The sequence below is a fragment of the Phalacrocorax aristotelis genome, chromosome 2 (assembly GCF_949628215.1).
Source record: "Phalacrocorax aristotelis chromosome 2, bGulAri2.1, whole genome shotgun sequence".
NCBI classification, from domain to species: Eukaryota; Metazoa; Chordata; class Aves; order Suliformes; family Phalacrocoracidae; genus Phalacrocorax; species Phalacrocorax aristotelis.
Window position 1 is genome coordinate 62,320,446 of NC_134277.1, and position 14,722 is coordinate 62,335,167.

The 14,722-nt window shown below is 41.0% G+C and overlaps 1 protein-coding gene across 10 annotated transcripts in view; it reads right to left on the reverse strand.

Annotated features, from left to right (window-relative positions):
* TNS3 (tensin 3) overlaps positions 1-14,722 on the reverse strand; it is a 238,425-nt gene that overhangs the window by 27,452 nt on the left and 196,251 nt on the right. For all 10 annotated transcript variants that reach the window (XM_075083811.1, XM_075083812.1, XM_075083809.1 and 7 more), the window contains one exon: positions 2,093-2,264. In XM_075083811.1, coding sequence (XP_074939912.1) covers positions 2,093-2,264 — 172 coding nt within the window. The remainder of the gene's footprint in view (positions 1-2,092; positions 2,265-14,722) is intronic.

Here is a 14,722-nt window from a genome sequence, read left to right on the forward strand (position 1 = left end):
GCCTCATCTCACCCTCCACCTAGCCATGCTGATGGGACAGTTTCTGAGTTTGCACTGTAAACCAGGCCATCAAATTAATCACAGTAAAAGTAACAGAGGGTTACTTATAACATAAATCAATTCAGTGACATTGTTCACAGCATTGCTTCACATACAGTGGTCCTGGAGATCTCTCCATGGTGAGCTGAAGTGCTACCTGGAAAAGAGCAGTAGGAGGCAAAAATTTCTTACGCCACCATCAAAGGCAGAGGTTTATGGAAGAAAACTGACACTTCCACAGCAGTTCTTACATGCAGTCTCTTATGCTCATTAATTTAAAAAAAAAAAAAAAAAAAGAAGGGCTACGGAGGTAGTCATGCACCATCACACAATAAATGAGTAACTATGATAAGAACACAGTTCACAAACCCAGCTCTTACACCAGGTCCCTTTTAATATAATTTATATTAAAAAACGGAAGGGAGGCAGGTCCAGAGATTAATTTATGTGATGATGGAATAATTTTGATTTATATATTTCAACAGTAAACAATAGATTTTTCTACTGGGTCGCAATTCCACCTGTTCAAGTGAAGAATAAGAAATATCATTCTAAACAAGACATACTAAGCTTCTGATGAAACCATCTGATATAAGTTTGAATTGTCTCCTTGCTTCTGAAAGTGAAATGCCCTTAGACTAGCTAGAAAACATTATCAGCAATATCAAATGTAGAGAGAACAAACTCATTGTGAGATGCAAAGGGAAAAGAGGTGACATAAGATGTATAAAAAAAGGTTTTTAATTAAAAAGGAACTGTGAAAATGGATACCAGTAGATTTGAACAGACCAAAGTAGAAAGGCTGTAAGAAAGTAGAAGGGAAGCAAATGGAAGAAGGCATCAATGCAAGAAAAAAAACCCTACAGCTGTAGCTATCTGCAAGATGAAATGAAAAATTACAGGAAAAAAAAATATTTAGAATGAAGGGAACAAAATTTTTTAGATAAAGTTTGAAGTAGGAATGTAAACTTGATAATGACTGCATTGCCTGATAAGCTTTTAATTCATATCCACTTATAATGAAATGTTACATTGCCTCCTCCTCAGAAAACACTAACATATTTTGTTCAGTCTTATGATTCACATTCATAATCACAAAACAAAAAAATTCTTTCACAGTCCAAGTACTGATTGAAAATGAAATCAATTAGATGGGAAGATAAAAGATAAATAGCTATCAACATATTTGCAGTCCTCACTAAGAGTCTAACATACCAACCAACAGCATTCCAAATAGTTACTGTGGAAAAGGCACTAATTATCCAAGAACAAGAATAGGATAATTAGCCACAAAGGAATGTTGTTGCAGAGTGATAGAGAAGGAAACCTAATCAGCTGTAATGTAACACCTCATCTATTAAGTAAATATTAGGGCACAGCTAATGGCTGACCATTCATCGTCATGTTCTTCTGAACCTTATAACAGTAACCTGGGACTCCTTGTTTCTTTGCTGTTTTTCCTGTTCTTTCTCATCTTACACTGTAAACTTCTTGGGACAAGGACTATTTTAAATTTTATAGTATTCAAGCTCTGGTTCAGAACCCTACATGTTGACCACAACACAAATACAAAATAATAATCTCTCAGCCTGCTGAGCAGCTGAAAGGGAGTCGGCTATTCACAACCAAAACACAAATCCTCTGACATTTTACTGACTAAAAATGCATGTACTGCAGTGAGAAGAGTGCTCCCTCTCTCTAATATACAACTTATTCCAATGTGAAATTTCATTAAATGCTTTTCAGTAAAGCATTAGAGAAGCTGGTTAAGCACACAGGAAAATATGTATGAGCTAGTGCTAGCACATAATAAAGTAACTGAGCTTAAATTCCTATTTTTGTATTCTTATTGTCTTCAAAGCTAATTGTGTCCCTGACTTATAAATAACATCTGTGTATGTGGTAAATTCCAGCTGGTGGACAACATCATCATTAAATGTCACAACCAAGCTCAAAGTCCTTGGACAAATGCTCTGCAATGAAGATGCAAGCATAACGTCTTGGCTGGAAACTATGAGAACTAAACAGTAAGGTAAAAGAATCTTTTTCCTACCTTTCTCCCCCTGGGATAGAACTGTTACTTGAAACAGTACATGAAGACACAAAACAGTGCTGAAAGGAGGGATCTGTCTGCATGCTGGCCCTCAGCAAAGCAGGGTTAGTGTCCACAGTGCTGTCAGACATCACCACAGAGTGGTTAACGGCTTCCGTGTAACTCCGAGATTCTGCAGCAAAGGAAACAAAGTAAAACGCAAGTTAAAACACAACTCAAATTTTTATGGACCTTGTCCTGAAAGAAGTGTTTATAAAACAATCTGTTTTTCTCTTAATAGGACTATAAAGAAGAGTTTTTATTTGTTTGAGCAGGAACATTTTATTTCACAACTTTATGTTGATTGCTGAAAACATCCAGCAGGACAAATGGCAGAGGGAATAAAGATTACAGAATTGCACCACTCAAACTGTTTGATCAGTTCTCCAGGGTACATTCTCTAGCCCTAAAAATGAGAAGAGGCCTGTCTGTTCCAAGTTTTGCATTCCACAGTCCACAGTGTTAATCAGATATGTCTAGTCAAGTGTCCTGTGTGACTATACACACCCTCAGTGTGCACTTAAACACCAAAGAGATAGAAAACCAGAGTATTAATTGAACCTGCCCATTCAGCCCATGACTGAATGCAGCAGGGGACCTGGTGGAAAATGACAGGGAAAATGCTGAGGTGCTCAAACCTTCTTCACCTCAGTCTTTACCAGTAAGACCAGCTGTTGGGAATCTCAAGCCCCTGAGACCACACGAAAAATCTGGATCAAGGAAGACTTACCTTTGGTGGAGGAGGACCAAGCAAAGGAGCAGTTAAACAAACTGGACATATCTAAGTCCATTGGGGCCTGAGAGGCTGCACCCACAAGAGGTGAGGGAGGTGGCTGATAGCACTGCAAGGCAACTCTCGATAATCTTTAAAAGGTCACAATGACTGGGAGAGATTCCTGAAGACTGGAAGGGAGCAAGTGTAACTCCTATCTTCAAGGAGGACATGAAAAATGATGCCCTGGAACTGCAAGCTTGGCTAGCCTAACGTCAGGCTCTGGGAAGGTAATAGAGCAACTAACCCTGGAAACCATTTCCAAACAAACAACGGAAAAGATGATGATTGACAGTTGTCAGCATGGATTTATGAAGGGGAAATCATGCTTATCCATCCTAGCAGCCTTCTTCAGTGAACTGGCTAGCTCAGTGGCTAAGGGAAGTGCAGTGGGTGTTGCTTATCTTGACTTTAGTAAGGATTTTATCTGGTCTCCCATAACATCGTCAAATAAGCTGACAAAAGCATGGGTTAGGTAAGTGGACAGTGAGGTGGACGGAAAACTGGCTGAATGGCTGGGCCCAGAGGCTTGTGATCAGCTGCACCAAGTCCACCTTTGATGTTGAAAGGTTAAAACAACCATGATGACCAGTCTTCAAACCTTGAAGAATAGAAAGCCCCTAAAACAAAGGTCTGCAAATACCTGCCTCAGGGCTAGCCATTGTTCAGGCAGAAGCCGCAGCAGGAAGTCAAGTAAAACAGAAACTTAGTGGTAGCAGATAGGATGAAGGTAATACCTCTAATTGTGTTAGGTAATTATAATACTAAAAAGCACACCCCCAGGAGGAGACCTTAAATGTAAATATCAGTTCACCTTAATATAATGAGCTAAACTAAAATTAGGACATGCGCAGATGAACTTTCATACAAGTAACCAATCAGCTATTTTAATGTGACTACTTCTTTGTTACTGTTTTGTATAAAAGACTCTATGTGTTTCTAAAATTTGTGCTGGCTGATGTTAAATGCCCAGCACCCCACCCTGCAGACTCGCAATGAAGACAAGTATCTTGACTCGTGTGTCTCAGCTGCATCTGGAGCTCTGTGCCCATTTCTAGGCTCCCCAGTACAAGAGAGGCATGTTCTTGCTTGAGCTAGTCCTGCATGAGGCCACAAAGATGTATGGAGCATTGCTGGGACTGGAGCATCTTTCATAGGAGCAGGGGCTGCGAGAGCTGGTACTGTTCAGCCCAGAGGCTCAGAGTTATGTTATCACCTTGTATAAAAACCTGATGGCTGGGAATGAAGATGAGGGAGCCAGTCTTCTCTCTCTTCTGTTCACGAGGAAAAAACTCACGAGGACAGAACTGGGGTTGAAATGCCGTTGAGCAGCACAGAGCAGCACAGGGTTTAGTTAATAGTACAGCTACAGATTTCAGGTGTGAATTTGTTCACACTACACAGACAAGAAAGTAAAGCAACTGTAAACTTGTCTCTTCTCATACCTTGCAAATAGCGTCAGAGTAATTGTTTCTAAATTGATTCAAGTCTGAACTATGTTAAACAGTTATACTGGACATAAATACTATGAGTTATAGTTAAAATGGATGCCTTTGGATGAGGAATAACACATATAGTATTACTGAAGAGTTCTATACAGGAACAGTTTAATCTTTTTCTTTACACATACATTTTAATAACCAGTCAAGCTCTAATGAGGACTACATTTAATTATTCTGGTACAGTCTAAAGCAATCCAACACCTATACACGTAAGACCAGGTCTAATCGCACTATCCTCTATCACGGAAAAGGCCATGCACTGAGATTACTGCAAATGACTGCACATCTGAATAGCTTCATACACCTGAATATTTCCATTGACCTCAACACTTGCAGGACTGGAACACAGTAAGATGATCACAGATGAAACGATCTCTAATTACTGCCCCTTGAGTAGATACACTTCAAAAGATTGAGGGAGAAAAAATACACAAGAAACTTACAGAACAATTTCAGTCCTACAAAAAGTTAAGATCATGTTAATGCATCTTTTCCATAAGGAAATCTTTATAATGTAAAAAGAAGGAAGGTTCTCACTATTTCTGTGAGGGCCACTGAAAGAAGTCTAAATAAATCTTTTCCCTTCAATTCATGGCAGATCCTGGCTCTGCTATGATTTGAACGAGGAGGGTGCAAGGTACTTAAAAGAAATGCCTGAGATAAGAAAATCTGCGAATCAGTGCCCTGACTGAAAACCATGTGAATTCTTCACATAGCACACATACTGTACAGAGCAAACATTTAATTGGATGAGGGAAACGTTAGAAAACTGAGACACTGTCTTTTCACTATACCCATTACTTTAACTACATCCACGCCAGACGAAAAAGTGAACTTTAAGGAAATACTGCAGAAAAGTGTGTGGGGTGGAAGAGCTAGAGAAATCTGAATCTGTATCTACCTAACAGATCAGATATATGTCAGTTGTTCTCATACTGGTGCAAACAGTCAGAAAAAGCTGGCTGCATAAACCCATGATTTAGGACATACGCCTACTGAAATCAGTGGTGCTTGTTTACACAAGTATTACAAAGACTGACTGTCTACCCAAGTATTATAAAGACTGATGTTAAGCTTTGAGCAATAATCTCAATATACAACAAAGTAATATTACATTGTCTTAACTATTATCTGAGAAAAAGCTGAAGGTGGGTTGGTCAAACTAATGTTGTACGTCCAGAGACTACTAGAGCCGTCCCAGAAACACAACTTTCACTAGGCTAAAAGATTAATCTACCCAGAGCAGCATCTGTAGGACAAAATATCCTAAGTGCCACGGACATCTCATCTTTGCACATGAACCTGCAGATGCTTCCTAATTACACTGCATATTGAGATGACCCTGCTATTGTATGGGAGAGGTTAATGCATTCCCTGCAGGCACAGGAATTATGATCACAAGCTAACTTCATATGCTTGCTTGGTTTCGTGCCTCTATGCCTGCTCCCCTCATACCAGACGACAGAGGGGAGTCACTGGACTCCTGTTACCGAGATCCTGGGGGCAGGAAGAAGGGGGGTGGCACTCCTTCTGAAATAGCTTAAAGTCTCCTCCCACTCTAAAGCGATCTCAGCTATGTGCATAAGAGTTAATATAAAGCATTTACAGAGCAAAGTCCTCTCCTTCCACCAATAACAGCACTTGCTTGAAGAAATGGATCAAGACTTGATTCTTCCCTATTTCAGGCCTTGGACTGTTGCTATTACCTTTAGAGTACTGAACGGTGCTTGAGGGAAGGACTGCTGTCACGCTCGCAGATGCAGCATTTCTTTTCATACCCAATTTTCACAGGTGTAAAATACTAAACTAGGAGGGAAAAGCTACTGGCAGCCAGGCACGTAATCTGCAGAAAGAACACAAACTCTGTACAACTCTTCCCAGGCTAGAAACAAGTATATCTGAAAGGCACTTCCCAAGAAAGCAGCTTTGTTTATGTTTCAACTAAAAACAAGCTTGCTGAATATTTCAGCTATGTCCCCTCTACTCTCTGATGCGGAGTCCACACTCACCAGTCAGCTGTTAACCCTTTATATCACAGAATCATCAACTTAGTGCAATCTCATAGCTTCTACAGGATTTCTGTATGCATCGTACGAACTTCCCCAGCATGTTTGCTGCAAAGCATCAGTGCTTCCTGCCGCAGACCCCTAGTAAATCTATGCCATTGTATCTGTGAGAACACTGACAATGTAAAAGTGCAGCTCCCTACTTAAAGAAGCAAATTGACAAAACCAGGATCGTTCATGTTCATGTCTCTTCATGCTCCTGGGTCAGACCTGCATATTTACATTTACTATCACTGATCATCAACTTTACAGGCAGAACCTAAGAGAGGAACTGGACTCTCTGCATCATATGCGACTGAAAAGTGACATTCAGGAAGAAAACAAATATTACAGCACCCACATGCAAGGCAGAGAAATATCCAGCTCACTCCTCTACTGTACCACTTTGCAGGAAAGGGCAAGTACTTGTAAAAGCTGCAAACTGCTTTCAGTTGTAAGCAGAAACTCCTGGATGTGCCTAGGACATAGCTATATAAAGAAAGACATTACAGATTAACTTGTATTTTAATCCACTAAATCTGTTAGAACAAAAAAAAGGAACCCTGAAAAAAAATCCACCAAAAACACCCCAGAGTGGCTTAACCCATGCCATGGTCCAGATAAAGAAATATGTAAAAACGTTGCTTTTCCTCTTTCTTGTAGCAGCTGAAGGGCAAAATCACCTCACAGCTTTGGAGACAATGGTCCAACAATGGCAGGGAAGTGAAAGGAGCAGTTATTCCACTACCACACCTTGTATTTTAGCAGCTTCTCATACATTCCCATCTTCGTAGTCCTTTTTGTGCGAAGGTGATAGCTAACCTGCATTGCATGACCTTGAAAACTCCGGTCAAGATCAGTGACATCTTTTGGGGAAAGGGAGCTCCAAGTCACTGTTCTGCTCCCAAAACCCTGAGCTGACCACCCCTAATATATCTCAGGCCAGCCTAAAAGCTGAATGGACACAAAAAAGCATATTGCTCTAAAGTAAGCCAAGGTAATGGAGCCACTGCCAGTCCTAAAGAGCAGCAGAAGGATAAGAACCTTTGTGCAATACTTTTAAATTTCACAGTGTATTTCTTGATCTATCCTATGAAGGCTTCAGCAATGATGAAAAACTCCAGCCTAAAGGAAGACTTGCAAGAAGCCACATCAGATGTGGCTGTGAAACATTCTTCATATCAATGCTATCATTCAGAGGTCCCTTCACTTCCACCCCTCACTGTTCACACAAACAGCTGATGAGCCCATTCCTTTAGTCAGAATTCCTGACAAACTCGTCTACAAAGACAGAACTGAAGGCATATAGGAATGTAATGAAAGAGCGTTTGGTATCTACTTTACACAGTAGAAGTATTTTTTTGGTTTTGGATGGTTGCATTCCAGTAAGGACTTGGTATTTCTCATTCTCCCAGGACTCACCTTGGAGTTGTCCTACCAGACAAGCATTCTAAAGATCTTCTTCCCTTTGAAATGTCTCTGAAAAACGGCTCAGAGTACTCCCCAGCATTCAACAAAAACTCCACGGCACTTTGCAGCTTGGCATCCAGCTGGCTCCAATTACCATTTGGAGTTTAAATTATGGCCAATGTAAACTCCACCACAGTGCCGAGCTGTTCATCTCTCCTTCCCACATCTAGGGAACTGTAAGAGTTTCTAATGCAATATTCTCTACTGATACAACTTTATTTTATCCGGGAGACCAAGGGTTAAAAGATGGCCACTTCCCTTTTCCAATATTAAATTTTATTACTCATTAAGCAAGTTGCTCTGCCATTCACCTGAAGGTCTTGCAGAAGACTTAGGCTCAACTCAGAGCTGAGACGTTACACATCTAAAGAAGTGTAGAGCAAGGATCGAAGAAAACCCTAGCCTTTAGTATTAAGCATCAGAGCAACCTATCTTGAGACACAGTGGATGGCTCTATGGTTTGAAGCATATCAGTAAGTCAAGAAGTACTTATGATGAAGATCTTAAGCACATCTTATGAAAGAGGTTTGTTTAGATATGTTTCTTTCCCAACTTTAAAATCTACAAAAGGAAAAAAATTGAGAAAGCTTTATCAGTGAAACAAGCAATGAAAGCAAAAACACCAACAAGCAAAGTACAGAGCTATTGATACTTAGTAGGCATAATTTTAGTTCTTCTAGGACATTTTGCCAATATTTCAGCAAGGGAAATGTTGATGGAAAGATCAGTTGGAAAATCAGAGTTTTGAAGAAAAAATTGGAGCAAGCAAGGGAGCTTCAGTAGAATAGAGGTGCTGACGTGCAACATCCAGTGACAGCTAATTGGACTGGATGAAGTGAAAAGGAGTGCACAATTCCAATTGCACAGCGTGAGTATGGAGTAGCAGAGGCTTATCCTACTATGTAAAGCCATAAACCGTGGAAACAGAGAATTCATGACAAAAGGATTTGGCTCCCTGGAAAAAAGTGTCCCTCCAGCAGACGATAGAGTCTATACAACAGAATTGGCACCGGTGAAGTTAAGGAGCTCCTTAGCAACTTCAATAGAGCTCACCAGAACGCCAGAATGAAAAACCCTGCATAAGGAGAAAGGACACAGCAAGATGGCCCACTTGAAGCAGTTTACAAACTAACACCTTTCCAAGTCCATTAGCATTGTCAGGTTCTTACGGGCTAGCCACCTTCCCTTTCGCTCTCTCTCCTGCTTTTCCAAATGCTAAGGTGCCAAAATCAGTATGAGAGACTGAGATGATGCTGAAACTCTCTTGCTTTCAGTCAGTCTGCAAACAATTGACTTTCCTGAAACTGACCTTTTATACTTGCTATATTCTGCTTTCAGTTTCACAATATTACAGTGAACCAAAATTATTCCCTTGCACGAAACCCATCAACTTTGGTCCCACTGTTCCTTCCTTTCCATAGAATATGTGAAAATCAATGAAAGATCCTTAAGATCTTGTCTTTTATAATTTCAGCTGCCAGGGAAGTGAATAACTTTATTACCTCTTTTGCATATGCTATCCTTTCCAACACAAGTTGTTCCCCCTCTCATTCAGGGTTAAATTCCCCCAAGCTGTTGCTGCTAGCCAGCTTCCACTATTATTTCTTAAGTGTTTCAAAGAGCTCTGAGAACAACGGCCAATTTATTGTATTACTGTTCCTTTTGGTTGAGAAGAGGTAAAACACATGTAAGCTGACCCAAGCCATACAGACTGAAAGCAGGACCCCTAATGACTCCAGGTACCAACAAAAAGCCTTTCCGTTTTGTTCAGATTAACCCCCTCTCCCACACCAGAAATCGCAAAGAAATTTGCAAATCCACCTTTTTAATTTTCTTAAGAAAATCTGAGAACTTAAAATAAGGGTTAATAGCCATACCAATGGTTCTGCTTCACTGAACCACATTGATAACTAGAAGAGGGATAATATTAAGTCCATCTTTAAGAATGACAATGAGTATTGGGACCTTGGTGAACTTGAGGAATCTTAAGATCAACATGAAATTAAAAAAAAAAATAATCTATACGTGGGGCAGAACAAGACCTTGCAACAATACAGGCTGGGATCCAACTGGTAATTAGTATCCCTGCAGAAAAGTATCAGGAGTTGCAGCAGGTATTGGGCTGAAAGAGAGTCTTCACTTTGCTCTTGTTCCAAATAAGACATACCAAGCTATAGCAGGAGGAACATGGCCAGCAAATCAAAGGAAGTTGTTTATTACCCCTCTGATCTGATGCTGGGAAAGCTTCACCTGGAATACTAAACTCAGTTTTAGGCCACCAGTTCAGGAACATGAGAAACTGGAAGGGATCCAGTGGAAGGCTACCAAGATGACCAGGGGCCTTGTTCACACAGCCCATGATGTCAGGATGATGGAACTGGGATTGCTTAGTCTGGAGAAGAAAAGCAACTAGGTTGGGAATCTAAAAGCAGCCTAGAACTACTAGAAGAGGGTCTTTTCTCTACCAGAAGAGACAACAGAACCAAATTCTTCTTGGTAGTGACAGACAAAAAGGTCTTGGGCAATTCTCATTAGAAATCAAAAAGAGCTTTGTCACTATGGGCAGTACAACACTGGAAGAGGTTAACCTGGGTTGCGGTGAAACCTCCTTCAGGAGGGGTTTTCCTGAATCAGACAAAGCAGGATCCAGTACTTGTGATGGTCCTGTTCCAAGTCATAGGTTGGCCTACACACCCCCACAGATGCTTCCCAAACACAATTTCTATCTTTCTACAGTAACACTAATTTCCTCACGCAGAGGAGTCTACCCCAGTCATTTCCAAACTTTTTTAGTTGCATACGCCATCAATAAGAAATTTTTATACACATAACCCCAATATATGTATATTTATTTATGAATTGTATACAAGTACTACTGAAGTTCTAATATTTTCTTCCCACACCCTGATGGATCATCCTGTGCATCACCTGGGGTGCCACACAGCTCACTTTGGAGACCACTGGCCTAACAGACTGACAGATAAAAAGGGCATGCAGTTAAGGGATGAAGAGATGCGTTTTTAGCTTTCGGGGGGTTGGTTGGTTGTTGTTGTTTGGGTTTTTTTCGTTTTTTTTTTTAATGGATGGAACAGGGGCGATGTCTTTGTTGGCCTGGAATCTGCTGGGGTTTATTCACATCCATAAACTATTCTTCACAATTGCCTGTGTTCTTTCAGAAGGAGCCAAATGTCATGAGCCAAAATTATGTACCATCATGGAGACACCTGCAGTACCCCCACTTTTCAAAAACCCAATAGCAAACAAATAAAACAGGTTTTTTTCATGCTTGTGAAATAAAAGACAAAGTTACTATTGCCAGGAGATTCTGCTAATGCCTGTCTGAGTTGATCGACTCTCTTTACAAGTAACCAAATCAGTGGGCCTGAACTTGGAAAACCCACGAAGATGGTGGCTCTAGCATCTACATACTAACCTCTCTGCACTAGAAAGGTCAGCTTCAGTTGCTTCATTAAACAGTACTGAGAAGGATCCCAGTGGAGTATGTATTACGTACTTAGCTCTTACAGAAAACACAACAATGTGGCAGCCAACAACCTGAGAAATAAAACAGCAAACCTGGAGAAGTGGTAAAGTGTTTCTCAGACACATTTATTTGGTGGAAGAAATAACACATTTGACAGTTAGAACCCAGACTGCTTGTAATTAAAGGTAAGTTACACTGCAGTACTTCAGGCTTCTAATTTCATGCGATTATTTATGGCGTGCATTTAGAAAGTGTTCACTGTATTTTGGGAACCTTTCAAATGTATTTAGAATAAAAAAAATCCATTCTTGCCTTATGCCTAAAGAGGGCTGTAAATCATCCATGTTGCCCCTTAAGGAAATAATCCTTGGCACAGCAGCCCTCCCCAACAAGCACTGGGTGAGCAAAGCTGGTGCTTCGCCACCTCCTCAGGAAATTCTGGCCTGCTGGCAAGATGCTCCTGTAATGGCCCACAGAGGCTCCTGCCAGTAACAAACAAATGCAGCCTCTGAAGCTGCACCAGGGGTCAGCTTATCTCCAGGCAACCCTAGGATCAGGGAATTAATTGCACTTACCCTTTCCCCCTGTCTGCACAGGGATAAGTAGCAAAAGGATGATTTACCAGACCCCACTTTTCCCTACCCACAGTCCGTACCCTGAAGATATGACTATCCAGCTTCTTTTCTACTGAGGAAATAGCCATTCCATTGACAGACCCATTTTTACAGATGCTTGATATCATACATTCGTTCAAAAATACCAAAATACAAATAACTCCTATTTGTTGAATAGAATTTGCAATACAGAATCTTCAAAGCAGTAAAATTCTTATCACGCCTTTCTGAAGGACTTTGTTATACTAATTTGTTTGATTTTCCCAAACAGTACCACAAAAAAAAAAAAAAAAAAGAAAAGAAAAGAAAAGAAAAGAAACTTCCCCAGGGACTAAAGCGATCAGTTGCACATGTCTTCTCATGTATTTTAAAAGATCTTGCAGATGCTTTGCTATTGACTTTAAGCATAGCTTTACTGTCTCAGGAATGCAAATCAGCTGCAGGGGCATCTCCAAAAGCCATTTGGGTCACATGCAAACATAAAATGTGACATTTATTAAACCACTCTTTAGGAGAGAGCCACTGCTAGTCCATAATGCGTGAACAAGAGCACTACTATTCTGCCTTTAAGTATAGCAGATCATTCAGTGATGAACAAAACCAAATCCAACAAAACAATTAGAATATAATTATTAACATGCCTGCACTAAGTTTTCACAGAAAATGTTAAGTGGCTTTAGACACAGCCAATTCCATTCTTATCGTGGTTTATCCCATAATGGAATTTCAGATATTCACATTGCTGAATAAGACAATTTTCTTCAAATTGTAAAATTAAATTGCAATAGTTATAGGAGGGAAAAAAAACCCACTAGGAATCAGAAGTGTACAAACTGCTACCTTCAAAATGAATAGTAATACTTTTTCAGGCAGAATGCCCTGTCAGCCCAAGCACCTTTCATGAAATGAGAGAGTAAGATGCCTACCCCATGCTCCGAAGTTCATTAGCTATAAAAAAATTGCTTGAGATGTGGGAGGTGCAGGTCTGGATTGTCTGTGCTGGACTGAAAAATGCAACCGATGTTTACCAACAGATTGACTGCAAAGCCAATGCAAAGGGGTGAGGGTGGGGGTGGGGGGGCAAACTGAAGCAAATTCTGAGCGGATGAAGAAGGGACGGACCTAGGGGCTGACGTGCTGGAAAGCAAGCACCAAGACTCACCAGTGAAACATTCAATTTTGTGGTATGACCCTATCTACCCTTCCTTAGGCAAAAAAAAAAAGAGAGAAAGAAGGAGTCTGAACTCCCCTTTTCCTGTCTCAGTCCAGTTCCCTGGTGCCAGGAGGCACCAGAGAGGGCCAAGTATGCAGCTTTTGAATTCTGAAGAGTACACACCTAGCAGGAGGAACGGAACCAAACTGACATATGGACCTTCTACCAAAAGTCTCGCTTTGGTCTTGCTCTTCTAATGTCAGAAAAATTCTGCCTAAATAGGACCCTTTTCGACCTGTTCACTTTTCTGCAGTCACTCTTCATGGCTGAACAAATGGCTGAACCCAGAAGTAGTGCACCTAAACCATTTTCATTTTAGAACCAGAAAAGGAACTGATTTTTCAGAAGCTGCTTTTAATAATCTGGAATTGAAATAGGTAAAACCAGACTCAGTTCAGTTTATCTTCAGCGCTGTTCAGGATTGTGTAACAGGACTGAGAAGTGAAGCTATCAGGTGCTTTCTTCATCTTCCTCTTAAGAATCGTGATTCAATAACTCTCCTTTTAGGGTTACAGTCCTTATGCAAGCATCTGCTGCTACAGACCGAACAGAAAAATTGCTTGCATTAAGGCTGTAAGAATCAGGCTCTTCGAAGTATTCTGGTGCATCCTGCACATCACACCATGCAATAGTTGGCTGCTCTATGACCGTGGTTTGTTTTTTTTTAAATGGAAAATTCAGATGTGGAGTAAGAAAGCGAGAATGTTTTACATGTACCGCCTGAATTAGAAGAATTACTCTGCCACTGCTAGTGGCACAACACACTGTTTTTCTCATTAAGCAAGAAAGCAGGAAAACTATGTGATATTTCTCGTTCTGGAAAGGCTTATGTTTACAAAGTTAGTTCATTTTTCATGCTTTTGAAAGGAAATGCTGCTATAATATTACTAGGAACAACTCGGGGGAGGAAAAAGAATCAGCCCAGACAAAGTTTTTGTACGTAGTCAGCAATTATACACGTTCCAGGCAGTCCCCATATCTTCTACTTTGAATAAAAAACACCACCACACACACAAAAATTAGAAGCCTTCCTCAGCAGAAAAGAAACTTCACAAATTTCAGGAATCCTGCCTCGTGCCCTCCGTCACCCCGTTCACGACCGCAGAAAAAATGCCCATACTGACAAAACTACGCGTCTGCAAAGCTTTTCACTTTCCCTGCAGACTCCAAATGTTGCTACGTAACCACGCACGGCACAGTCCTCCCCCGGTTTGCAACCACCAGAGAAGCCCGCCGCATGCTCCGTGACCCGCCGGGCAGCCCCGGCACTGCACGGCCGGAGCGGTTCGGAGGTTGCTTTGCTTTGCTTTGCTGTGCCTTCCCCCGCAACCCAGACACGCACACGCACACTCCGACACACGCACCGGGCGCAGATCACATTTCACCGCCGCTGCGCGGTGCCAGGAAGGCGGCCGGGGGGAAACACGAGCCCCACAAAGCGAGTTTTCAGACCGAGGAAAACGCACTAAAATAAAATAAAATAAGGAGCGA